The sequence below is a fragment of the Taeniopygia guttata genome, chromosome 4A (assembly GCF_048771995.1).
Source record: "Taeniopygia guttata chromosome 4A, bTaeGut7.mat, whole genome shotgun sequence".
NCBI lineage: Eukaryota > Metazoa > Chordata > Aves > Passeriformes > Estrildidae > Taeniopygia > Taeniopygia guttata.
The window spans coordinates 4,870,387-4,895,959 of NC_133029.1; the positions used below are offsets into that span (position 1 = coordinate 4,870,387).

At 47.0% G+C, this 25,573-nt stretch overlaps 1 protein-coding gene across 1 annotated transcript; it reads right to left on the minus strand.

Moving 5' to 3' along the window:
* Nucleotides 1-16,268: 16,268 nt before the first annotated feature.
* TBX22 (T-box transcription factor 22) lies at nucleotides 16,269-23,362 on the minus strand. Its single transcript, XM_032748334.3, has 8 exons — nucleotides 22,973-23,362; nucleotides 22,753-22,876; nucleotides 22,367-22,468; nucleotides 22,005-22,179; nucleotides 21,630-21,794; nucleotides 21,347-21,411; nucleotides 21,179-21,264; nucleotides 16,269-18,460 (listed from the first exon to the last, which is right to left on the minus strand). Exons 1-8 carry the CDS (start codon nucleotides 23,106-23,108, stop codon nucleotides 17,865-17,867), a joined length of 1,449 nt encoding a protein of 482 aa, XP_032604225.3. The 5' UTR covers nucleotides 23,109-23,362; the 3' UTR covers nucleotides 16,269-17,864.
* Nucleotides 23,363-25,573: the final 2,211 nt, after the last annotated feature.

Here is a 25,573-nt window from a genome sequence, read left to right on the forward strand (position 1 = left end):
GTTTTGTGGCTGCTACAGGTCTCTGTACATGGATGGACAAGCAGATGGGATATCTTTCCTGTGGGAAGGCATCCAGAAAATTCAATCTTTATGGGGAGAAAACAAGATGAAAATAAAGAGGGTACTACTGAGAGAGATTTGGGACAATTGGGGAGTAATTAATATTAAGTGTAACAACATAAACTAATTTTATGGGGTGTTTAAAAATGTTTAGTCTGATACTGAGAGAGTCCCATGCTTAAACATCTCTGAGGGTTTTCTGCCCTTACACACAGAACAAGGGACCACTGGAAAACTGGCAAGGAGGTGGTGTGGGTTGGAGTTTGGGATTGGGTTTGGCTTTCCCAGACCTAAAAATCTTCAGTTTTAACATTTCTGTTCAGTCGTTCGAGAACCAGCAGAGGGCACCTGAGGCTTTGCTTTGCAGAAATGACTGGTCGGGGTGGTTAAAGGAAAGCTGGTGGGCTCAGGGAGCAGTGTGTCCCGTGGAACCTTTGTGTGGGCAGGATCCACTCGCTGTAGGACACACCTGTGCGGGGCTTTGATCCCAAAACCCCGCTCGGCAGCGCATCCCCGGGGCCATCAGCTGAACAGAGTCCATCTGCACTAAACTCTCAAACGGCCCTTTGCTGCCTTTGGGGGTAATTTAGATCTCTGAGATCTATTAGGAGTGAGGATAGTGAGTAACCTTGTGCTTAAAACTTGGGTTTAACTTTCATTTTTAGTTAAATCTTGGAGGTTTTTAGCTGTTGTTGTTCTACTCTTGTCCAGTGATAATCCTTCTGGTTTATACATAAGGAAACACTCAGTATGCACTGATTGAAATGCATTTTAGTGGTAAATTTTATTTTTTAATCAGAGCTTTGATGAGCTTTGCTTTGATGACAGATTGACTTTAATTTCAGGATTCTCTCTGCAGTTCTGCCTTCACCTCTTGCTCAAGCTGCTTTGAGCTCACAACAGCACTTGGCTCCCAACTTTCTTGTTTCAAACAGTATTTTTCCAGTGGAACCCCGAGTAGGGTCAGCGGCCTTGCTTGTTTCGGAAGCAGCTCCCTTCATTACCATTCCGTGAGGGAAAGGCCCGAGTGAACAATCTGTAACTAATTTCATGTGCCACTGCAGCCGCTTTCACTGGGAGAAGATGCACTGAGAGAGTCTCCCAGGCTCCTGCTTCCCTTTGCTGCTCTTTATTAGGGAACTCAGCCTGGATCAGCTGCATGAAATGGTTGGAAAGGGAAAATCAAAGGAGCTGCAGGATCCAGGCTTTGGGAAAGCTTCCCAGGATCTTCCAATGGTGCCAGTCACCAGAAGGAGCTGCCAGATCCAGACTCAGCACAGAGGATGCTCACAGCCCTTACCTAAATAAGGGGGATTTCAGAGAATAAAATATTTCGTATTTCTAATCTAAATATGCATATTTAATAATCCAAACAATCTAGAGAATTATATACATATGTTAATTATATAGAATAATAAATCAAAATATAAATAAATCAAAATATCAAAATAAATAAAATCTAAATGTCTAAAAAAATGTTTTACAGTCATGCCTGTGTGTATTGCTTAGCATATTCTAAATTTATTAAACCTGAATGAAACAATCATTTTGTAAAAGTCTAAAGGAACGAACATGACATAATGTGTGTATCTGACAAGATAATAATCAGCTTAATTTAATTTCCCTGCTATCTGATTCATAATTCTTTATCACAATCAATTTCTGTCAAAACGAGCTGTCAGAGATAGGAAAGCATTTGAAAACTTCTTTAAAGACGCTCAGTATTTTTTATTAAACCTTTTATGACTCCTTTCTTTTTTCAAAGATTAGATAAACATAACCCTGGAGTCTCTACAGGAGATATTTCCCTTTCTTCTTATCACAACCAGGGCTTTGTTTCTTGTGCTGCAAAATGGGTCATTACTGGGACCATTAAGCTGGATTTCTGTTGCTGGTGGTTTTCAGTTCTAGGCTCCATCTGAAGCCCCAATATTTGCCTGGAAATCCATTGGAGAAGCTGGCGGGCCTGTTCAGAGTGTTGTAAATTAGTTCCAGTCTCCACGAGCCTGCTGTGACTAATTGATGTGACCTGGAAGTGGATAAAGTCCATAACAGTAAGATCAACTTTTCCTCTGGTAATTTGACAAATAGAGCCCTTTTTTAAAGTCCTGTGTAGGCTCCATTCCCCATTTGTTCTGTCGTGATGGGCATCGTTTCCGTGTTGGAGTGATAATGATTTTCCAGATTTCTACTGATTTGTAGAGCAGGTGCCTTTATTTAATAATGCCAGAAGAAGGGAGAGATTCAACAGCACCAACCAAAAAAGAATTCCTGGCAGCAGCTGTTTATCAAAGCCATTCCTTATCCAGTTACCTCTCTGTAAGTATTTGACCTCTGCTTAAAATCTACATATTTTCATGTAAAATTCCAACATTTTTTTGCAGAGTAGGTTTATGTGTAGAGAGTAGAAGTAATAATTTATGAGTAGTAATTATTACATTTAACAATAGCACTGTTTTTTCATTCAATTTTTTTAGAAATACAAAGATTAATACTCACCAAACCCCAAGTTGTCTGGTGTGTAGTGAGTTTAAATCAGAAAATATAGAATATCCCAGGTTCTCTTCCAAATTTAATGCTTTTGCTGACTTTTTTTTTTTTTTTTTTTTTAATCCTGTGGTTGGAGTAATAAATAAACCAGATATTCCCAAGCTCTTCATTAGGGTTTATGGAGATGTTTGGGAATCTGGCTGTTTTCTCAGGATACTCTTTGCCACACAGGTTTTCCTCCTCCTGCACTACAGAGATGTGCAGGAAAGCTGGTGGTTTGCAGAGTCGTTCCAGCTCATTTATTTCCTACAGCCACAGGGAAATCAGGAAATCTCAGTGTTGTGTGGGCTTCTGCTCTTGCAAAAGGGGCTGCTGGAATGGGATCTGTGCAGTGGAAGCTCCTGGAAACTTCACATTGCTGCCCAATTAATTTTTTAAGAATAATTTTAGGCAGCCACTCTAAGTACTATATTGACTGTAAGTAAATCCACGTTACTTTCTGGATGAGCAGGGATTTAAGGAATTTCTCTGCTCCAAGCCTGCATCCCATTCATCCTCTCCCATCCCCACCAACTCTGTTGAGCTCCAAAATAGTCTCACCATGACTATAAACCCCCCAGCAGTGAGCCAGGGGAGTCCAGTCCCTATTTATTTGTGCTCCAGTGGGATGTGAACCTTGGTCTTCCAGGGTGAAAGGTTGAGGGATGAGTGTCTTGTTTACCTGTGCTTTTCAGAGAATGTTTTCCTTTAATCTATTAAGCAGACACACCATTTTGTCCCGTGGTGTGCAATGGGATCGTTAACAATGCACTTAATTACTACCAAACCACATCTGAGCGCCCGATGGCAGCAGGCAGGAGACTCAAAGCTCAGTTGGTCAAGCAGGAGGGTCCAGCAAGGTTCCCCCACCCTCAGGGTTTAATAGAAACATCTTTCCATGAGCTCCTGTGATGCATCCCTGATTTATAAATGGCATTGGTGATGGAAATAACCACACTGGATGGTTTCACATCAACTCTGGCTGAGGGCAAAGTGGAATGGAATGAGGAGAGACCAAACTGTCAATGGATTTTAAAAGCCAAATTGGATTCTTTGGAAATAATTTTCAAAACCAGAAAAACTAATTGGATTCCTTGGAAGGTGTTTTAAAAACCCCAAGACCTGAGTTAATTCAACCACTCGAGCCCTGCTGCCTTGAGCACACCTGAGGATTTCTCTTCTCTGAAGCTCTTATATTCAGCCATTCACATCCAAAAAGTGGCATTTGTGCTTAATTTTTTGGCAGTGCTGCAGATTTGTTGTATATACAATCAGCCAATGTATAGGGCTTGGGCACATCCTCCGCCAGGCACAGACACAATAGGGTGGAGAAGGCCCAGCAAACACAGCTGGTGAACATATTTACCATCCACTGGTTAGTCACACTTGTGGAGTTTTAATTGAATTACCTTTGACAGTGAACAGCAAACCTGGTGGGTGATCTACTAAATTTAACTGATGAATGGGCTCCCTAAAATCAATTAGCATCCAGGGCTGGGAGCATGAACACATCCGTCGCTCGGCGGGGACCGGAGCGGGCTCGGAATGACAGCAGCAAATGTTGGCTGAGTGAAAGCACGGATCTCCTGCCGCCACTGACCCCTGCTCCCCACATGAAAGAAAAACAGGAGCCTAACAGGAGCTGAAAGAATCCGACAGTAAATCATTTCAGCCCTGTTTTGCACAACTGATACAGGATGCTTCTAAACTGCTTGATTAATGCTGGGCAGTATATTAAAAGCAGGACGTGGCATAGCAAGGAGTCTGTGGCCAAGCACCAGCTCCACAAACACCATCTGCTCGCTGAATTATTTTTGAGAGATTCAGGATAGAAGGAAGCCAGGAGGAATTAGAAATGGTCTTTTTCTTTTACTACAGTGATCAGGCCCCGTCTGTGGGCACAGAGAAGCCCCGTCAGTCTTTGGGTTGTTTGTTATCTGAATAATCAAGCGATGGCAAAATGCAGGCTGGAGGTTCCTCTGACCTTTGCCTCGGCGCAACCCGACCCTGCGTGGGGCTCAGGCGGAGCATGTAATGAACGGCAGCTGGGATGGGCTGGGAGAGGAGAACACACATGTGTGAGGGAGAAGGAGCACACACATGTGTGAGGGAGAAGGAGCACACACATGTGTGAGGGAGAAGGAGCACACACACCATGTCTGAGGGAGATGGAGCACACACACACCATGTCTGAGGGGAAAAGGAGCACATAGACACGTCTGAAGGAGAAGGACCACACATACACTATGTCTGAGGGGAAAAGGAGCACATAGACACGTCTGAAGGAAAAGGACCACACATACATCATGTCTGTGGGAGAAGGAGCACACACACCATGTCTGAGGGAGAAGGAGCACATAGACACGTCTGAAGGAGAAGGACCACACATACACCATGTGTGAGGGAGAAGGAGCACACACACACCATGTCTGAGGGAGAAGGAGCACATAGACACGTCTGAAGGAGAAGGACCACACATACACCATGTCTGAGGGAGAAGGAATACACATACACCATGTCTGAGGGGAAAAGGAGCACACACACACAATGTCTGTGGGAGAAGGAACACACACACCATGTCTGAAGGAGAAGGAACACACACACACACCATGTCTGAAGGAGATGGAGCATATACACACTATGTCTGAGGCAGAAGGAGCACACGCAATGTCTAAGGAGAGAAAGGAGCACATACACACACACACACACGCACACACACACACACACACACACACACACACACACACACACATATCTGAGGGGTTCCTGGCTTTGCACAAACTGCAGAGAACGCAGAGAACTCTTCATCAGGGCTTTAGGGTTTGGAGGTGAGGAGAAGAGCAGCAAACAGGGTGATGGCTTTCCCTCCACCCTGTCTTGCTGGATCACCAGCTAAACCTTCCTCAGGAGGAAATCTGGACCAAACCTAATTTACTGGAATATCGAGTTAAGTGAAGACTCAGTCTGGACTAGGCCACATGTGAATGTTATTAAATTTTTAATTAATTTTTTTACCAAAATGAAAATAAAATGTGTCAATGCCAATGTTGCTCAAACTGAAATCTGTCCAATGAGCCCCGGAAGTGCATTGGGACACAGCAACTTAAATCCTTCTTTTCTGTGGGGGTATCCTCCTTCCCAGGCTGCTGCACTGGGTACCACTTTATAGGGTGTTCTGAAGTCCAGGGAAGCACAGTGGGGCTTTCTTTCCTTGCCGTCATAAGTCATTGACTTTACACATTGATTTCAAGAATAAATGCATGGAGAATATTTTATTTTGTTTTGTTTTATTTTATTTTATTTTATTTTATTTAAAAACAAATGCTATAAAATAGTACTTTTTAAGGAAAAATTCTCACCTTGCGCAGAAAGTCCAAACCTCATGGGAGACATTGGACTGTAATATCACTGAGTTATAGAATGAGATGAGCAGAGATGGGGTGGAGCAACACCAGCCTAACTTCCAAGTGCTCCATGCCTGCTTTAAAAATGTGACATTCTAACCTGTAAAATAAAAAAAAGGGTGGGATCCAACACATACTGATGCTGTGCTCTGAAGTGCTGCATAAGTTGCATTCTACTTAACACAAACCTATTTTTAAATTTAAGTTATATTTAAACCACGGGCTCCTGGCCCGGCAGGACAGCCCAGAGTATCCAGTGCTTTCTCTTCTCCTGGCTTTGCTCCACTCCTGCTCTCGGAGCTGCCCCGAGGTCTCGCTCCAGGCCCGGCTGCTGCTGCTGCTGTGCTGCTCCAGGGTGCACCTCCAAACACACCATTCCCTGGCCCATCCAAAACTTTGGCTTCCAGACAAACACACGGGAACACGGCTCCAAACACCCAGATCAATCCCCTCAATAAGATTTCATGCATTTTCAAACAGTATCTGTCTTGATTTGGAAAACAAAAAGCAAAGAAAAGACAACAGCAAAAAACCTTCCCAGTGCACTAAGTGAGAAATGTGGCTTTAATTTAGACAGCTAATTGCTTCCAGCTGAACCAGCCATTAAAAACAGTTGAAGAATTACAATGTAAATAGATTAATGCAGACAAAGCAACATGTGCACTATTCCATGTCTTCTTGTTACCTACAAAATACTTGGGCAGTGACACACTGTTAGTCTAAGCCACTTGTTAGGTTCTGTGCTAATCAGCTAAAATTAAATAAACATGACTGATAAAAATGACTGTTGTGTTTGAAAATTGATGCACCAACAGAATTTACTCCAGGAGATAATTACAGATGATTAAGTAACAAAGAAATAATTCCTACGGCAAAGGGCGAACGCTGGCGGCACAGGGAAGGGGCACTGGCCAACGTGCCGGCCTTGTCGCTTGGAGGGATGAGCCAAAGCTACAGCAAAATCCACGGGGGGCAAAAACTCTGAAGGAGCTTTTCTACCCCAGCAGTTCCCAGTGAATGCAAAAGGGCTGGAAAATTGGTATTTTGCTGTTGCAAAAACGTGTATGTTTTTCCTCCCTCTTCCTACCCAAGGGATCAATCCCTTCATATGACTCTTTACTTTTAAATCCTAAAAAAGGGCTCATGGGTGAAGCATGTAAGTGAAAAATATTATGTTTCTTAAATAATAATTTTAATTTGAATATTAAAGCTAATTTCCTTTCTCATCAGAATGAAATCAGATTGAGACTCACATTCTAAAATGTAAAATATTCTTCAGGCAGTAGTTTTAAAATGTTAATTCTTAGACAAATTTATTATTAGAATAATACTGATTGGAAGCCTCAGAAAAAGAATGTTTTTGAAAATAAAGAATAAATCTGGGAGGCTTTTTGCGTATTTTTCTTTTCCATCAGGCTTGTTGGTGTGAGCCGTGTAGCAATGGGAACATCCAAAAAATAAATGAAAGGCTTTAAACTGAAAAAGGGGAGTGTTAGATGAGATTTTGAGAATAAATTCTTTCCTGTGAGGGTGGGGAGGCCTTGGCACAGGGTGCCCAGAGAAGCTGTGGTTGCCCCTGGATCTCTGGAATTATCCAAGGCCAGGTTGGATGGGGCTTGGAGCAACCTGGGCTAGTGGAATGAGATGGGCTTTCCCATCCCTTCCAACCCAAACCATTGCATGATTCGATGATTCCAAGGAGCTGACTCCTCCACAGACCTTTACACAGCCATTTCTACACAACTTTTCCCCATATTTTCTTTAGCACACTCATATCCTTGAGCATCTCACTGAAACACATGTTCGAGTCAAGATTAGCCCCTATGAAATGAAAATCGCTCGGGCTGCAGAGGGGGAAGTGGAATATTATTCTTCATCCTGAATTGAAATATTAGAAGCTGACTCCTGAATTATACTCCGGGGTTACCGAGCTCTAATTGAGATTGAAATTGGGCCGCTATTTTTGGTGCAGCCTGGAAAGCTCCGAGTCTTATTCCCATTTGTGCCAGTGGAAATCCCCACCCATCATCTCAAATTCTGCTCTGCCTGCACCTTCGGGGTGAGGAGAACCTTCTTGGCCCCTTCCCCCCCGAAATAATGATAAATGACAGCTACTCCAAATTGGAGCTGGCTGCTGCTCCTTGCCGAAGGGCCGAGGGGAGGGTGGGAAGGGGCTTCTCCCCAAAAGCTGATTGACAGGCAGGGTCAGGATGGGGGGAGTGTTTGCTGGACTCTGTCAGATCCCAGGGAGTTGCTGACAGCTCGTGCTGCCATTCCCTTCCTTCCCTCCCCGGCCAGATTTATGCTGCTGTACAGAGAGTGTGGGATAAACTCTGCCCAACCCAAAATGAAAATGTGCTCCTATAAATCTAATTTTTTTGTTCTGACAGTGCTGTCTAGAGGGGTTGGGTTTCTCTGGAGGAACAAATAGCGATGATTCCCAACACTGTGAAATATTAAAGCAAAGTTGATCGGACTTTCCAGTCTTCAAATCAGAGCCATGTAGCAGAAACCATGTTTCTGAGCAGAGATGAGGGTGGGGAGGTCCTGGCACAGGGTGCCCAAGAAGCTGTGGCTACCACTGGATCCCTGGAAGTGTCTGAGCCCAGGTTAGACAGAGCTTGGAGCACATGGGGTAGTGGAAGCTGTCCCTACCCGTGTCAGGGGATGGAACTGGATGGGCTCTATGGTTCAACTCAAACCATCCAGTGGTGGTGGTTGTCCAGGAAGCAGCAGGCCATGAAAATCCCATTGGTTGTGGTGGAAAAATTCCCCGATTAAGGACAAGCTGCTTCTCCTCCCAGGTCACTGACACAGTGTCTGGCTGCGGGACACGAAGGGACACATGACACGAATGACCAGGGCACAGCTCTCACCTCCCCAGCCCCAGGCTCTCCACATCCCCAGGATCCCTTTGCACACACGTCAGGGAGTCACCCTGGGAGTTGGGGAGAGGTGTCCCCTTGCTAGGAAAACATGGGGCAGGTGCAGGCCTTGGGGATGGAGCCCCTCAGAATTAACAACCTGAAAGAATTTGATTTAGCCCAATGTATCGATTGGTGCAAATAAGCAAAAAACATATTGGGCTGAGATGATTAAATAGCATGAGGCCTCTTTTTTTTTTATTGTAAGCAGTGAAAAATTCCAAAGGCATGACTGAGGAATTAATATGCAGCTATAAACATGCTGCAGGGAAAAGGCCAGGGGAAGCAAACAGGACTCAAAATAGATTTATCTCCAAATGTCCCATGAAGCCAAGGAATCCACTGCTATAAACACAGGAATTGCAATGGGCCACATGAAACAAAGCCTTGCTTTCAGTGGCACCTGGGGATGGTGAGATGGAAGTAATTCCTCTTTAATGAAGATATGGTGATGTGTCCGAGGCTTTCTGCAGAGCAGCAATTTCTGCTGCCTGGGAAAAGGAGGGATTAAGTTACAGAGGGGCTCTGCTGGAGGAGGAACCCCTGTTTGAAGCAAACCCTTTGCTGGCATTATCTGTTTAATGTGTTGCACACCATTTGCAGCATAAACATTTCCAGTTCATTTTAATTTCATATCGGAGGAGAATCATAAAGACAGAGGATTATTGGTCGCAGCTGCGAGGATGTGGCAAATGCAACTTGAAGAATTATTCTGTCAGAGAGACAGAGCCAGATATTATTGTTTTTTCCCTTACAGTCTTGCCAGCAGTTAAAATGGGGATTTTATTAAAAATATTAATGTAATTAAAATCTATAGCCTTAAAAGCCTTTAGAGGAACTGGAGCTAAACCAGAGTAATGCATTTACATTCAGTTGTTATAGGTTTGTAACAAAACAACTCTGCATTTGGTCAAGAAAGCAAAACAAAAGGTTTTTTAAGTTAAATCTTATATTTTAAAACATAGGCAGATTTGAAGAGTGCGGTGATTGATGTAGCCAAGAAGTTTCCTCCTAGGAAATGCTAAATTTGGATGTAGAAATTCATCAGTGATGATCTGGGCCACTGGTGTGTCCTGAGAGGGAGAAATGACTTTTATTCCCCACACGTGTGGTTTTAAAAGCCAGTGCCCAGCTTTTCAGCCGTTGTCCATCAGTGTGATGGATCATCCTCCCCTTCTCTCACTTCCCAAACCCCGGCTGGAACAGGGAATTTTCCCAAAGCAAAGGAAATATTCCAGTGCAAATGAAACCCAACAGCCACCCAGAGCAGTTTCTTTTTTCAGCTCTTTTTTCTTAATTCCTTTTCTCCAAGCTTTGTCCAGTAATAAACAACTGTTCCAAACTGCTGCGCTGATCAAAAGAAATGTTTTAATCAGTCCCAGGCTAAATATCATGCTATTATGTTATCACTGGAGCAAATCATCCAAAATACAAAACAAAAATATCAGTTTAATATGCTCCAGATCAGGAATGTCTTGAAGAAACTCGCCTTCCTTACAGGTGTGTCCTATTTTAAGGAAAAAAAGGGGAAGAATTAAAATGTGAGGGCTGGTGCTGGGGCCACGTAGCTGCTGGGGCAGGAATGCCAGGATCCAAACTGGCCAAGCCCAATTTCTGCAAATAAAACACTTTTCTCCACCCCAGAGATGTTTTTATTAATTTTTTTTTGTTGCTGTTTTTTAAGCTGAGGAGCAAATCCCTGTTTTCACCTGCTGAGGAGCAAATCCACAGGGAGAGCATGGACCAATCCCTGCTACCTCCAAGCCATGGCTCTGGTAAGGGATGCAACCCCAAGGAGATACTGAAGCATCCAAATTTTTGAGAGTGTTTTCCCAGGAGCCTGAGCAAGGTCTGGATCTGATGCAGGGTCATGGAAGAAGTCAGTGGATGCAGGAGCATCCCTGCCCCATGAGCCCAGTGCAGGATGGCCAACAGAGACACTCACCATTGCCTCCAGAAAGTTTGACTTGGGCAGAGCTGATCTCATTTCCATCCTCTGCTCTGTTCTGTGTCCAGGAGACCTACCCAGCAAAATTCCTCCTTTTTATGGCTCATTAAGTCTCATGGCTCCAGATGCATGAGTGATACTCAAAACCAGTTAAAAAATAAGTGATATTTGGTCATTTGGGAGGCTCTGGTTTGGAGAGGGATGCTCTGGCTGTCTCGCCAGCAGGACCTGGAGACAGACTCCCAGGATCAGCAGCTACAACCATGCATTCCCAGGTGGATCCTTCATACATGTGTGATTGAGGAAATCCTCTCTCCATGGGATCCTCAAGGTGGCGAGAGGAGCTGGACATAGGGGAAAATCCTCACTGGCCCACACAGCTCAAACACCACCCAAACCCATTTTGTGGAACTGTGGAATGGTTTAAGGTGGAGGGACCTTAAAGCCCATGCAGTCCCACCCCTGCCATGGGCAGGGACACCTTCCACCATCCCAGGCTGCTCCAAGCCCTGTCCAGCCTGCCCTGGACACCTCCAGGGATGGGGCAGCCACAGCTTCCCTGGACACTCTGTGCCAGGGCCTCACCACCCTCACAGGGAAGAATTCTTTCCTAATTCTTTGACCAAAAATTTTACTAAAAACCACGTCATAAAGAGGGGATATTTCCTTGGGAAGGAGAAACAGCAGCAGGGATGAAGTACCTGGACCTGACCAGCTCCATATGAGCTCTTCCTTATTCTCTCCTTCCCATTCCTTCCCTCAAGAACTTCTCATCTGCAATTCCAAGGGCCAACGTGGGAAGTGTCATCACTTTCAAAGCACAAAGTCTTTAAAAATTCCAGATTTTGTTTCAGCTGGGAATGAAGTTTGGAACTCTGCTTTACTTTGGTTTGGTTTACTCTCGAAAATCTCCAGGACACAGAGTTGTGTTTCTTCTACCAGCCTAAATTCTCAAATTCTGGGAATTCTGAGAAGTGAAGCAAAGAGGGCTGATGTTATCCATTAGAAGAGCCCAGATAGAGACATTATCCTGCTTTTATAAAAGTCAAAGGCCAAATTCATATTTATTTGAGCTGCAGCAGGATCTGGCTTATATCCTGGACATTACAACATACTGTTCCAATCTCTATTTTTATTAGCAATATTGATAACGTTAGAAGAAATACGATACAGGAAATAGCATATCGACTTTGATTAATTTTACAGTACGACCTTTAACGAACATAAAGGAAGAATTCAGCAAAGGGCTGAAGCTAAAAGTGTTGCTGGTGAAGGGAGACATGTGGTACCTGCATGTCCTGACTGGGGCAGCTGGATATTCAACCTGGATTGGCCTTCATGGAAGAAAATTTTTTAAGACTGTGCATTCTCATCTTTAAGTTTATTAACACTTGTAGACGTAATGGTTTGCTGCAAGAAATTAAGGTATTGGTGTAAAATTAATTTTTTTTTATTTTGCACAGGCAGTGATGTTAAAACCCTGAATATTTCTAGGGATAGACATGTGAAATGCTTTCATTGCAGGGAGAAAAATCCCTAATTCCAGCCCCAAATCTCCAGTCTTGTGAGAGGATGGGACCTTATTGGACTCACTTGAAGGTGCCTTTAATTGTCCCCACAGCTTTGGAGGGCACAGGAGCCTCCACTCCTTGCATATAATAATAATAATAATAATAATAATAATAATAATAATAATAATAATAATAATAATAATAATAATAATAATAATAATAATAATAATAATAATAATAATTCACTCAGCACAAGAGGGTATTGTGGTGCTATTGAGAAAAAAATCCAGCCTCCTGGATCACACTGTTTTGTCCTGGGATTGAAAACTCACACGAAACGCAGCCCCATCCCCAAAATTTATCAAACTGCCTTAAACCCACAGGGTGGTTAAAACAATGTGTGATGGTTTAAACCACCGAGTTCTTGAGGCAACGTGGGCACAGCAGGATCGTTGTTCAGTGTTTAATATCCACCCAGACCTGCCTAAAAAAAGGAAATTTCTGCTGGTTTCAGGCTGCAGTTCCAGGGGGAAGGGATGCAGCAGCTCACTCTGATGGACCAGGAGCTGAGGGCAGAACCCATCCCTGGAGCATCAGCTGAGTGATTTCAGCAGTAACTCCAAGTCACCACACAAGTCCCTGACTCGTTCCTTCCCCTTGGAGCCGGAGGTTTTATTTGAGGCCTGACTGGAAGCAGATGGACCTGTCAGAGCTCCTCAGGCAGGTGAGCAGAGCGGCGGATGAGCTGCTAAGTGTTCCCAGCTGCTGGGCAGGGCCCCGAGGATATTGTTGGAGCTGGGACCCAGCTCCGAGGTGAGATCTGGAGCCAGCGCCAAGAAGGAAAAAGTGAATTTCTCCAAAACACCGTTCTCTGAAAACCTGAAAAAGCAAGGCTTTTGAAATTAGAGAAAATAGCTGAAAATATCTGCAAAATGTATCCAATATGTCTTCAGAGAGCCAGAAGGCGTTTTCAGCTCCTTCCCCCATCTCTGGCTTTGTTCAGGATCTGCCTCCTTAGGCAGCAAAAAATTTTTTTTTTTTTAATTTTCTCCCTATTGATGGTGTTTCCCTCTTCAGAAAGGTCTTGACTTTTACTTGCTGCTTTGTGTTGTTTGATTTATAAGCTCAAGGGGTCCTTCTCAAAACCTGGACTCCTTCTTGTACTTAATTGATACAATAAACTGAAAAATTGGTGTTTTAGGAGCAGCAGTCTGGGAGGAAATGATTTGATGGATGGAAGTAGACGATAGGTCCTTCTTGGGAATGTCACCAAAAGGACACAGCGGAGAAATGGCTTTATAAATAACTGCAAAATTCAGAAAGTCCACGAGCCTGGGGAGACCAGAGCTCTATTAAGCACAAACAGCTTGCAGGGCAATTCCCAACATCTGCAAAAGTCCTCTCAGCCCCTGTAATTCCCAACAGCCTCGACTGCTGCATCCACCAGCATCCACTCCCCGGGGCGGGCGGTCTGGGATGACATGGAAAGGCATGCCTGGAGTTTGCATCCCAAAATGCAAATAAATCAGTGAAAGAAAAGGTGATTAACAAGTCAAAGCTTTTATTTACATTGTGAGGAAGGTGCTTTTCCTTTTCCTTTTGGAAATTAATTTATAAAGAATTATTCTTGATGTTTTAAAAGCTGTTTTAACCAGTGAGTGCAGCACTGGTGGAGCACGGAGCAGGCATGGATGGAGTTCCTGCATGTTCCAAGCAATGCCATGGTTCCTGTAATAGCTCCAAGTGACACAGCAATAAAGAAAATTGTAACATTCATCCAGAAAATACCAAGGAATGAGGCTTTGCTTGTAGGACTGCAAAGTGCAGCTCCAGTCACCGAATGCTTGTAGCACAACCCCACAGGAGTTGTGAATGCATACCCCTGCACCCGGAACCCAAAATCCATCTGGGATGGGAGGCTCACCATGGCACCAGCGATTTTAGAATTATCTGAAGCTCTCCTTTAGCTTCCTGAGCTGAATTTTATGAGTCACCACAGATGTTGTGTGTTCTGGGGGACAACCAGACACCCAAAACTAAGAGGAAAGGACACGTAAATATTGAGGCTTCATCTGTTTCCAATAGGCTGTGTTTACATATTAATGTGCAATACAAATTTGTAAACATGAGCATTTGAAACTTTTGGAGGAACCGATCCCGGCCTTTTCCCTTTCTGCAGCTTTATTGGAACAACATGTCCTCAGCCCCAGCCACACATGGACATGGTTTCCATACTGGATGCATTTCAAATGGTCTGGGTGCTTATTTGTTCTGCTCTATCTTGCTATCCAATCCTCGTTTGCTTTGCATAATTGTGATACAAATTATCATCTAATTACAGCCCCAACCTCAGTAGATCAAATGTAAACCGAGGCACTTCCATCGCAAAAAGCGACATCCGATGCTCCCTCTATGCCTTTGGCTTCTCCAATAGATGGATTAAATTTGGGTGAAACCAGAGAGTAAACTGCACTTTGATTAAAAATATTATTGCTGGATATTTGGTCGCCTTGGATTTTAAATCCACCCCCGTGTCTGAGCACCCACGTCCCGGCGCTGGGTACGGACACGGCACCTCCGGAATGGTGAATTTTACATGATGAGTGCTATAAACAGGCTCAGATATTCCCCAATAACTTCAAACTCCTCTTGCAAAAGGTCAAATGACTAATAGCTGAGATTGTTCAGCAAGTTTTATCTTCTAAAAAAACCCTTTGTTTTTCTCCCTGTTCCCAGTTAAAAATAGCGCCGTAATCCTGAGGTGCTGTTTGTATTTGCCCTGTAAGTCCAAAGAATTGTGAACTTTGAAATGGCCGTGAGTTTTCCTATAATACTTGTGGCAAGAAATACAAGCAGTACATGATGAATTGTATTGACAGGCACATGGGCTTGCTTGAAATAGCGACCTCAGCTTGCCCAGTTTCACATTTAATAAATCATATTGATTAATCTGATTTATTCTCTTGAGTTCTGCCACTCATCTCCCACTAGCAGCTGTTTTACAAAGGACCCTGAGAGTGTAGAGTGCAGGTTAGCTACTTTTTGGGGCACATTTATTTTAATATCTAGGCAAACCCATCTATTTTTAATTGCGAGTGAATCAGCTGAGTCACCATTGTTGATATGGAAAATATTCTTATGCCAGAAGGGCTGGGGAGCTCAGTCTGCTCTGAGGTGGCCTTGGTGGCACATGGCAGAGAGCTATGACTGCTTGAAAAGACCACCCAAATAATTTTTATTTCTTAGACTGATTTTTGAAAGGATAAAAGCAGGAGGTAAAGGCAAAGAAAATGGAAATAACCCTCAGATAATGCACATAAAGCAGCTCCTCTCACGCCGTGCCGACCTCTCATACAGAAAAATTTTTATTTTTGGGTCTGCCTGGTGAGCACTCTCCCAAAGTGTGGCACCCCTGGGACACGCTCAGACCTTGCAGGGACCAGGCTCTGGGTGTGTTTTCCATGTGGCTGTGATGAGGAAGGGTGGTGAAACCTGGGATCCTACGGGACCCACGGAGGCGCTTTGAGATCCAGCTCAACTCCACTGGAATGTGCCGAGCATCATTCCTGGTGGAGCAAATCACTGCACCAAAAATACCTCTCCCAGTCATTATCAGTCACATTTTTAACCAGACACTGATTTACTGGATTACAGCTCATGGCCAGCAACTCTGGAATATCTTATGCAACCGCAAATATTTGGAAAATTGGAAGTTCCCCGTTGCACAAATCCGTGACTGATCAGGAAGAGCTTCCAGCTCCCCAGGAGTACAACCACATGTGGGGACTGGGTTGTGGTCACTCAGCTGGACAGAGCCTGGCCAGGGCCAGCAGGGGACTTGCCACGGGACTTCAGTCACCACCAATGTTGGAAATAAGGACTCCCAAGGAAAAAAAAAAAAGCTTTTTCTTTTTTAATAAAAATAGTGAGATAAACTGCTAAGAAACAGCCCGAGAAAGCAGGTTTGTTCATTTTTACAGTTGTACAGACCGTTTATCACAATCCCCCATTTCATACTGGCATCACTGAGGGCTCTGTGAACACCCACATCAGGACAATTAAGGAAACCAACGTTGTCTGAACTTTACAAAGTCTCATGAAACTAAACATGTAATTTTTGTTAATTTAACAGTTTTTGATATTGCTTGTTCTGGTCTGAATTTGTTATCTGTTAAGGATGAAAATAAAATCAAACCTCTGTTATCAGTTTTCATTCTTAAGCCTGTGCCTAATCCCTCTACATTGTGTGTTGTGCTTGAAAATATAGGATTAATCCCAAAATAGGGCTGGTCCCAACCAAGCCTTATTTTCCAATCTCTGACGTCTACCAAGTGATAAATTTGACTTTAGGTAGAGCCTGAACATCAATCAAATAAAGAATAAAACCTGTGTCCTGATTTATTGTGAGTTACATGGCACCCTTGGGAGCTGGAGATTATTTACAGGGATAACAAGAGTATCCACAGGTTACAAGAAAACAAACAGGAATTTTGGAAGGAATTGAAAATCTCATGTTCCAGGGCTTGTAGAGCTGTAATTCTCCATAAAGGATCCATGTTCTCTGTGGGACTGAGGCAGGAACATCCCTGCCCCTTCCCTCGGGCAAGGCTGGATGAGATCCCACGTGGATCTTCTGTGTCCCTTGGGGCTGAGAGCTCTGGGTCAAAGGATTGTCCTGCAGGGCTCCTGGGGATGTTTCATCCCACACAGCTCCCCAAGATGTGTCCTGCATGTCTCCAGTATGGATCCATCTCACCACAGGAGAGATGTGTGACCTCCCCCTGCCATTCCCACCACACCATCAATGCTGGTGCTACTGGGAGGTGGGGCATGGAAAAGAGGGCTCTGGGCCACCCTTCCAGCTTCTCACCCCATCCATCTTTCATCCTGCCTTTCTTTAACCTGGCAGCAGATACTTGGATTTAAGGTATTTGGATTTATGTCTCCACCCTGATAACGAAGGCATCTGGGTCATGAAGAATGAGGGACTTTTATGTCATTAGTTAGGACTCATTAGAGCCAAGAGAACTTAAGAACAAGCTCGAGTGCTTGGCCAGAAGTGGCTCCTTTGCCAAATCCAGGTCCTGGATGGTCCCTTTGAAATTAGGGATAAAACTTGAGTGGGTGAGCAGCAGCTCCCCAGGGCTCTGAGCTAACTAAAGGCAAGCAAGAGAGAGAAAACAGAGTTGTAGAAAGACAGACATCAATGTCCCCACTTAAGAGTGCAAATAGTAAAAAGGTAACTGACAGTTTGCTCTTAACCTACAACTGTGACATAAATGTGACCAAAAAGTATTACCTCAGGGTCATCTCAGACCCTCCACCCTCCCAACAACACAACACTTCTGTCCACAAAATAAAAGGATTAAATGCCTGCCCATCCTGCTCCTGTACCATGCAGTGTTTCAGAGTCAATAACTAACGAGCCCCTGGCTATGAAGGAAGGAAAGACTTGCTTTACACAGCTCAGAAATATTCTCTGATCCCACTAAAGGCAGTGGTTAATTGTGGGGTGCCAGTTGGAGTGATTGCATCTGCCGTCCCTCAAAGCAGCCGGAATGCTGTCACTCACTTTGAAATGCCCTGCTGCATTCATCAGTCTGGATGGCACAGAGAAGTTATAACCATACAAGCCATATGGAGGATGTAAAGAACAATTAAGTGCTTCCCGAGCAATGGGACTTGATGGGAAAATGTTTCCAGATGCATGTAATCCATACAGCATTTGACCAGCAGAACCGGGGGCTTGTAGGCACTGAGCGTTTAAGTCTTCGGCTTTGGTGTTTTTCAGGGAAGACAGTTTGGGCACATCCACCATGAAGTGGGGTAAAAGGTGTGGGTTGGTGGCTCCCAGTTTTTCGTGGCTTGGAAGAAGGAGCGCCTGTTGTCTCAAGAAGCTCGTAGGGCAGATCTTGTAGTAGAGGGGAATGTTGAGGGGGTGCAGGAAGCTCTCGGGGCACGACATGCCCAGGTTGCTGGCGGGCAAGTGAAGCGTGGGAGGGGAGCACGATGGAGAGAGCAGGGGGTTCAGAGGAGAGGGGGTCCCACTGCTGGAGGCCACTGGAGAAGAGCTGGAGCTCCCACCTGGAAAGGAAAACAGAAATCATCCAGGCTGGGCTAACTGGTGTCCACAGCCAAGCAATCCTTGGAGAGCTCCTGTTCCCACTCCAGGCCTCCCTGCTGCTGGTGTCTATTCAAGCACGAGCCCGCTGCAAAGACCAGCTCCTGGAAAATGGGAAGATCTATCCATAAATGGTTATTGCTTGCTAGCTGGTATTTGTCTAAGAACAATATTTACAATGTCTAATCCCATTCCTTGGACTGTGATCATGGTAAATGCAGCTCCACACACACCTGGATCCATACCTGTCTGAACGACCCTCCCCTGCTGCACCCACACCATTGCAATTTCAGGTTCCCTATTTTTCGTGCAAATTCCAGACAGCTTTTCCCCCTTGGATATAAGAACAAAAAAGCATATTCAGCCTGATGGAGAATTTTTTTGTACCTTCCTGCTCACAGGAATTGACTCATTTCACTTGGCTTCCCAAGCAATTTGAAACATTCCCCTGAATGCTATCGGTGTCTCCAGAAATTCAAACTCACAAGTCCTGTGAACGTCCTCCTTTCTGGAAGGGATGAATGAACACTTTCAGAATTTGGGAAAAAAGCAACGCCAAGGAGTAAAAATTTAGCAGGGATGGGATGGCTGCTCCGAGGTGGGAATGGTGCTCGGGAGCAGCCGGCCCTGGTGCTACACAGATGCTGGTTTCATCTCCCGCCTGTGGAGAGCCAAATGTCTGCTGCACACTCATTACCAAATTCTTCCAGAAGGATTCCCCCTCCCCCCCACCCTACCTTTATTTTAATTTCTTACCAAAATCACTGGGAAAGGATGCAAGGGAATGTGGATCCATTTGTGCTACAATTTACATTCAATTCCTACCAATACAATGCCTGGCTGGGATCTGATCCAACTTGACACACAACCAGCGACCCAAAATCAACTGTAAAACTGAACCACAGCTGCTGGTATAGCAAATCTTTAAAAAAAAACTTAAAATCACAAAGATTTTAAATGTGATGCAAATTAATTTCCAAACTCCCAACAAGCAGAGCCTCTCACAGTCCAGCCCTTGATCACAATAGTTTGGGAAGGTTTTGTGGCGTGAAGGTCTCACCCTTCCCTGCTGATGCCAGTGGCTGCTTCAGTCCTGATATCAGCAGGGCAGGATCCAGTCCTCTCTCCATGGACATATCCTGATATCCTCCAGGACGTGGGTCTTTGGGGGACTTTGAGTCATGTAAAATATGGGTTTGAGGTGATATTTGTTGTGAGGCAGTGCATGAACCTCTACGTGGCTGGATACAGCAGAGCAAAGCAGGGTCAGTATCTGCTGCACCGTATCCCGAGCAATAATCTCACCCAAATTCCACATCGAGTTTGGGAATGGGGATCGCAGATGGAGCAGATCAATGAGCAGGTGTTTTCTGCCTTTCTTATTAAAAATAGGCTGCTTAAAAATAAAAATTCTACAGCAAATTTTTTCTTTGGCATGTTGATCATAATTTCTTTTAATTTGCCTCCTGGTTTTAGAGCTCTGGGATTTCAGTTTTACAGCTTTTCTTCAGGAATATATTATACTAGTAGTAGAACTGAAGATTTTGTTATATTTATATCAGTCGAGGATTTCTACCCTGAAGAAAAATACCAAATACATTAAACAAGAAAAAAAAAATCAAAAATCCCAGGTAGCACTAATATGTATATAATGTATAATAATATTTTAGTGTCTTTAACATTGCAGTTGCTGTTGTTTCATTCCTCATGCAATTCATCCACTACCTCCTCTCCCCTGGCAAACGGGCTCAAAAGGAGATTTTGCATAAGATATTTTCTAAACATAAAATTAATAAAAAACCTATTAACAATACAAATAAAACCGCTGCTACTACTACCAATTAATGATAATAATTTTAGTTCTTTTTACAGCTGATAAACCTCTAAATTGCTCCCGAATCTGATTTCTTTGTGCCCTCATTTCTATGCCTGCAGAACATGAGTGCTGTGATTTTTGCAGCATTTCCCGGCAGACACAAGGGTGACTTGGTGTATCCCAAAACTTTGAAGAGTTCCTGGCATAAACGAGAATTTAAGCCGCGACTTTAAACCCAACTTGGAGGGTTCCAATTTGCAAAAGAACCGTTCGTTTTCTCCCTTCGGCGCTATGGATAACCTGATTTCCAATGCTACTTTCTGACGCCGTTTTTCTGGGAGAGGGCTGTAGAGGACCGGTTTCTCGTGTCAGGATGAAGGAGAGCATTTTCCCCAAAAATTTTCCTCCTCTTCTCTGCATTTCTGTACGACTGCTGCATTCTAAATACCAGATAATTTTATTTTCTGTTGCATAACGCATTTGTCGGCGCAGAAGCTGCCGCTGCAGAAAGCACGGGCGGTCACCGCTACACGTTTGTAGTTGATATTCCCAACCCGGTTGGAAGCAATTAGTGTAACAGGATCAAAGCCAGAACAGCCCGACTCCAAATTAGCCTCCTGCACACTCAGATATTTTTTTCTGCCCATCTAACTCTGATTTCAGCCGGGGGCTGGAGCAGCCCGCGCCCTCATCCTGTTGTTCTCAGCTTCTCGCATCCATTTTCACAGTTTTATCCAAACCAGCGCGAATTGAGTCGCTCAAAAAGCGGGGATTCGTTTTCTGGGCGCACCCCGTTATCTTTGATGGTTCGAGGAGCCCCGCGGGGAGCTCCGGGAGAGGATGGGCAGCGGCGGGGTTCACTTACCCTGGCTGTCTGCTCCGAAAGCCTTGAAGTCCAGGGCGAGGGGGGGTCTCCAGGGGTAGGTCTCCAGGAGCCCGTCCAGGACCCCCCTGCGGGGCGAGAGCGCGTTGAACGCGGCCGCGGGACCGGCGGGCGCAGGGGCGGCGGCGGTGGGGTGGCCCCGACCCTTACCTGTTCCTGCCGGGGTCCCGAAAACCTTTGGCGAAGGGATTCCTGTCGATCTTCAGCTTCGTGATCTGCAGGGTGAAATCAAGGGGCCACTGAGGAGCGGGATGGGCTGAGAGCGGCGGCCGCGGCTATCGGGGCTCTCCATCCTCCCCCGGTTCCCGGTACCGCCGGGGCTCTCCATCCCCCCGGGGCTCTCCATCCCCCCGGCTCCCGGTACCGCCGGGGCTCTCCATCCCCCCCGGCTCCCGGTACCGCCGGGGATTTCCATCCCCTCGGTTCCCGGTACCTGCTGGTTCTGGTAGGCCGTGACGGTGGTGAACTCGGTCTCCTGGAAGGAGAAGGTCTGCACCCCTTCGGCCGGCAGCGACTGGATCTGCGCTAGATCGAAGCGAGAATCCTGGGCGATAACGTGGACGCGGGGCTTGTACTTGTGCATGGACTGCAGGATGATCTGTGCGGGGGGACAGGCGGCTGAGCCCCCCGGAGGGAGAAGGGCAGGAAGAACACCCCAGGCGAGGCTCGGGAAGGACCCAGCCCTGACCCGCGGGGCAGGAGGGACCGGCCCCCGCCTTCCCTGCGCTGCCCCCCGGATGATGCTCCGCACCCCGGGGCGATGCTCTGCCCCTCCCCGGCCCCCCCAGCGGGGCTGCCCCACACCTACGTGCCCCTTGTCGTCCATCTCGTTGTTGGTGAGCTTCACGCGGTCGAAGCTGATGATTTGCCTCATCCAGGTCTCCCCCGAGCAGGGGGAGTCGGGGTGGATGTAGAGGCGCGGGGTGATGCAGGAGTGGTCCGTGTTCCCCGCCACCATCCACTGCGAGCTGTGATAGACGTACCTGGCCCGGGCCGGGCCGCGTCAGCCGCCGGGAGCCCGTCCCCACCTGCCCCCCGCACACCTATAGATTCCATAGGCGTGTCCGGGCCCCCAGCACCCCCGTGTGACCCCCGTGTCCCGCTCGGGTCGCAGATCGCGGCCATCAGCGCAGGACGGGTCCCGCGTGGGTGTGGGGGTCCCCATGGTACCTGTATCGTTTGGAGTCCACGGGCACGACGTCGATGGCGATGTAATATTGCTGCAGCGGCTCCAGCCCCTTCACCTTCACCCGGACCGACGGGAACATCCTCCTGCGGGCACAGGGACAGGGCTGAGCGAGAGCTGCCGCTCACGGGGCCGAAAGGGGCTGCGACACCGGGAACGGGCGTCGGGAGCGAGGAAAATCGAACTCAACGAAAATAGCGGGAAAAGGGGTGAACTAAGTGAAATAGCTCAACAGAACAGAGAAACACGAGACAACGAAACAAAACAAAACAAAAAGAAACAACGCCGTGCCCCACAAAAAAAGAAAAATAAAAAAGGAAACCAAAACGGAAAGCAAAGCCCGAGCGGGGCGGCGGGGGCCGGCCGGTACCTGCCGGCCTTGGTGATGATCATCTCGGTGCCGATGTCGTGGAACCTCCTCCAGAGCTCGGAGCCCTGCAGCTCCACCTGCACCCCGCCCGCCCGGCTCTCGGCACCAGCCTTGGGCCGCTTCTCTGCGGGGAACACAAAGCGCAGGGGGCGGCTCGGGAGGTGCCGGGGCCGGGGGCGGCCCCCGCTCCCCGCCGCACCGGGCTCCCTCCGGTACCCACCCGCCTCCGGGGCTCTGCGACCCGGCCGGCAGCCGGGGCCGGGCTCTTCATCGCGACCCTCCGGCACCTTCCTCTTGGCCGAGCGTCCCACCAGGGCTTCCACCGAGAACGCGTGAGCCCGGGAGCTGAGCGCCATCCCCCCCGGGCTGCCGGGGGTCCCCCCGGGCGGCAGCGGGGCTCAGGCGGGCGGCGGCGGCTCCATCCCGGCCGGTACCCGGCGCCCCTCGCCCGGCCGCCGCACGGCTCCCGTCGGGGGGCAGCGGCCACGGCGAGATCCTCTTGCATCCAACTGAGTCAATAGACGGCTGCAGCCTCCTCTGTTTGTTTTGGAAACTGGTGGGAGCATAAGAAACATTGAGTGACATTTCATGGGAGTAACGGGGGGGTTGGAGGGGGAGGGAGGGGAGAACCACAGGGGTGGGGGGGAGAGGGGGAAGAGGAGCCGGCCCCGTCTAGGATCAATAAAAGAGTTACTGTTCTCCATTAAATTGTAAAACTCAAAGAAATTTGACATAATTGCACACTAGGGGCCACTTTTCCAACAAAAGTGCAAATAACGTTTAACCAGAACCAGCGCAAAAGGGAAAAAGAAAAAAAGGAAAAGAAAGGGGGGGAAAGAGAGAAAGGAGAAAGATTAACAGAAAAGAAGGAGAAAAAAGAGAAAAGGGTAGAAAAAGAAAGAAAAAGGCAGGAAAATATAAATAAAAAGGGGGAAAAGTAAAAGAGGGAAAAGGGGGATACAAGAGAAGGGAGCCGTGCCCCTCCTCTGGCCCCGCCGAGCTGCCCCCACGGGCCGGTCACGCGTGGCCCCTCCGGTGTCCCCGGCACCACAAACTCGGTGCCACCCCTGGGTTGTGACAGCGCCGGGCAGAGGTTTCGGCCTTGCCTCCCATTTTTCCTTTGCTGTTTGTTTGTTTGGTTGGTTTTGGGGTGTTTTTTAAGGCAGCCCCGCCCGCTCCGCCACCCCCCCGTCCCCAGCTCCGCTTCAAAGCGCGGCCCCGCCGCCCGCAGCATCTGCGCTGAATTAGGGGCAGAAATCCCCGTTTTCCACTCGGAAAATCCCGGGAAACTCCTGCGCGACCGGGCAGGGCAAGGTCGGGGCCGGGGGACCCTCAGGTGCGCAGGGAAAGCGCTGCGCGGGATGTGCGCGGCATTTTCAGCGCCGCTCCGGGCACCTCCCGCCCTGCCCAGGCTGGAAGCTTCTCGCTGATTTATTTTCCATTCGGGAACAGTCCCCAGAGCCGCAGCACAGGGGGTTCTGGGGCTCAGGGGGGTTTTGGGGAGGGGAGGATGGTGTCCCCGCTGAGCACGGGGGTGTCCAGCCCCCCTGGCCCACCAGCTTTTCCCTGCACAGGGGAGGTCAGCCGGGATAAATGAGCCTTAACGGGAAAAAAAATGTAGAAAGGGATAAAATTCACAGGCCAGCTGAGAAAGCAGGTTGAGGAGAGGGGAGCTGCCACAGGGCAGCTTTGGGACAGGCAGGGGATGGGATTCAGTGTTCCATTCTCTGCCTCCAGGTGCTTCCAGAGTGGCAGGGAAGCCCTGGTACATCCAAATGTTTCACTTCTCAGGATTTCGTGCTCTATTTGTTAGAGTCGCTGTCCTGGTACACACATTCCTAAAGTTTGGGCTGGCAGCAGGTTGTCTTTGTGAAGAGCATGGAATCATTTGGGTGGGAAGGGACTTCAAATCTGCCATGGGCAGGGACACCTTCCCCTATCCCAGGCTGCTCCAAGCCCCATCCAACCCGGCCTTGGACACTTCCAGGGATCCAGGGACAGCCACAGCTTTTCCGTGTATTTGTTCCCAAATGTGTATTTAAATTGTCCCAGACTCACATTCTTGTCCTCAAATCCCCATCCCAAGGACTTAAATCCCCATCTCCTTACTCAGCTCAGGGCGGGCACTGCCCATTGATGTTAATACACATTTATAACTATCTATACCTTTCTTAGCACACATTTACACACCAGATTCCTGGCATATCTCACTGGGACAGGGATTTGAGCTGGGAAGAGCTCTCAGAGGAGCTGAAGGGGTGCAGATACAGCTGCCAAAAGCCCAAGCTCAACATCCAGCCTGGACACTTGGTTGGAAGCCACCTCCTTCTCCAGCTGCTGACCTGGCTCCAGTGCCTGCTCTGGGGGAGGCAATACCCACAGCCTGACTGGGCAGTGGAAAGTTGATATCCCAACTTCCCAAAGTCTGGTGGCTGTAATATGAATTACAGGTGTCACTCCACCCTTCCATGGATCTCCATCAGCAGTGGCCTCTGATGTGGTTTTGTTTCCTACAGGAATGTCCAGGCACTCCTGCCTGATGCCTCTGTGGGCCAATGTCCAGCCTGCTGCCCATCCTCTGGAATGTCATTCCACAGGACAATCCTTCACTGTCCATGGCAGGAGGGCTGGAATTAGATGTTCTGTCAGGTCCCTTCAAACCCAAAGCATTCTACGATCCCTTGTGGCAAGAAATGGATGGAGAACAGGGCAGGGGAAAGAAATTTGGGGTTACCTCTTGCTCCTAGGCAGGATCGGCCCCACCTATGCAGATTTAATTCTTCTTACAAAGAGAAATTAATCAGATTTTATGAACATGTTC

Excerpts from the sequence above, each read along its gene's own strand:
- TBX22 (XM_032748334.3), bottom strand. The coding sequence starts at position 23,108 with ATGGCGCTCAGCTCCCGGGCTCACGCGTTCTCGGTGGAAGCCCTGGTG. Across the intron at positions 22,877-22,972 it reads TCGCAGAGCCCCGGAGGCGG|AGAAGCGGCCCAAGGCTGGT; the intron begins GTGGGTACCGGA and ends TGTTCCCCGCAG. Across the intron at positions 22,180-22,366 it reads GTGGACTCCAAACGATACAG|GTACGTCTATCACAGCTCGC; the intron begins GTACCATGGGGA and ends GGCCCGGGCCAG.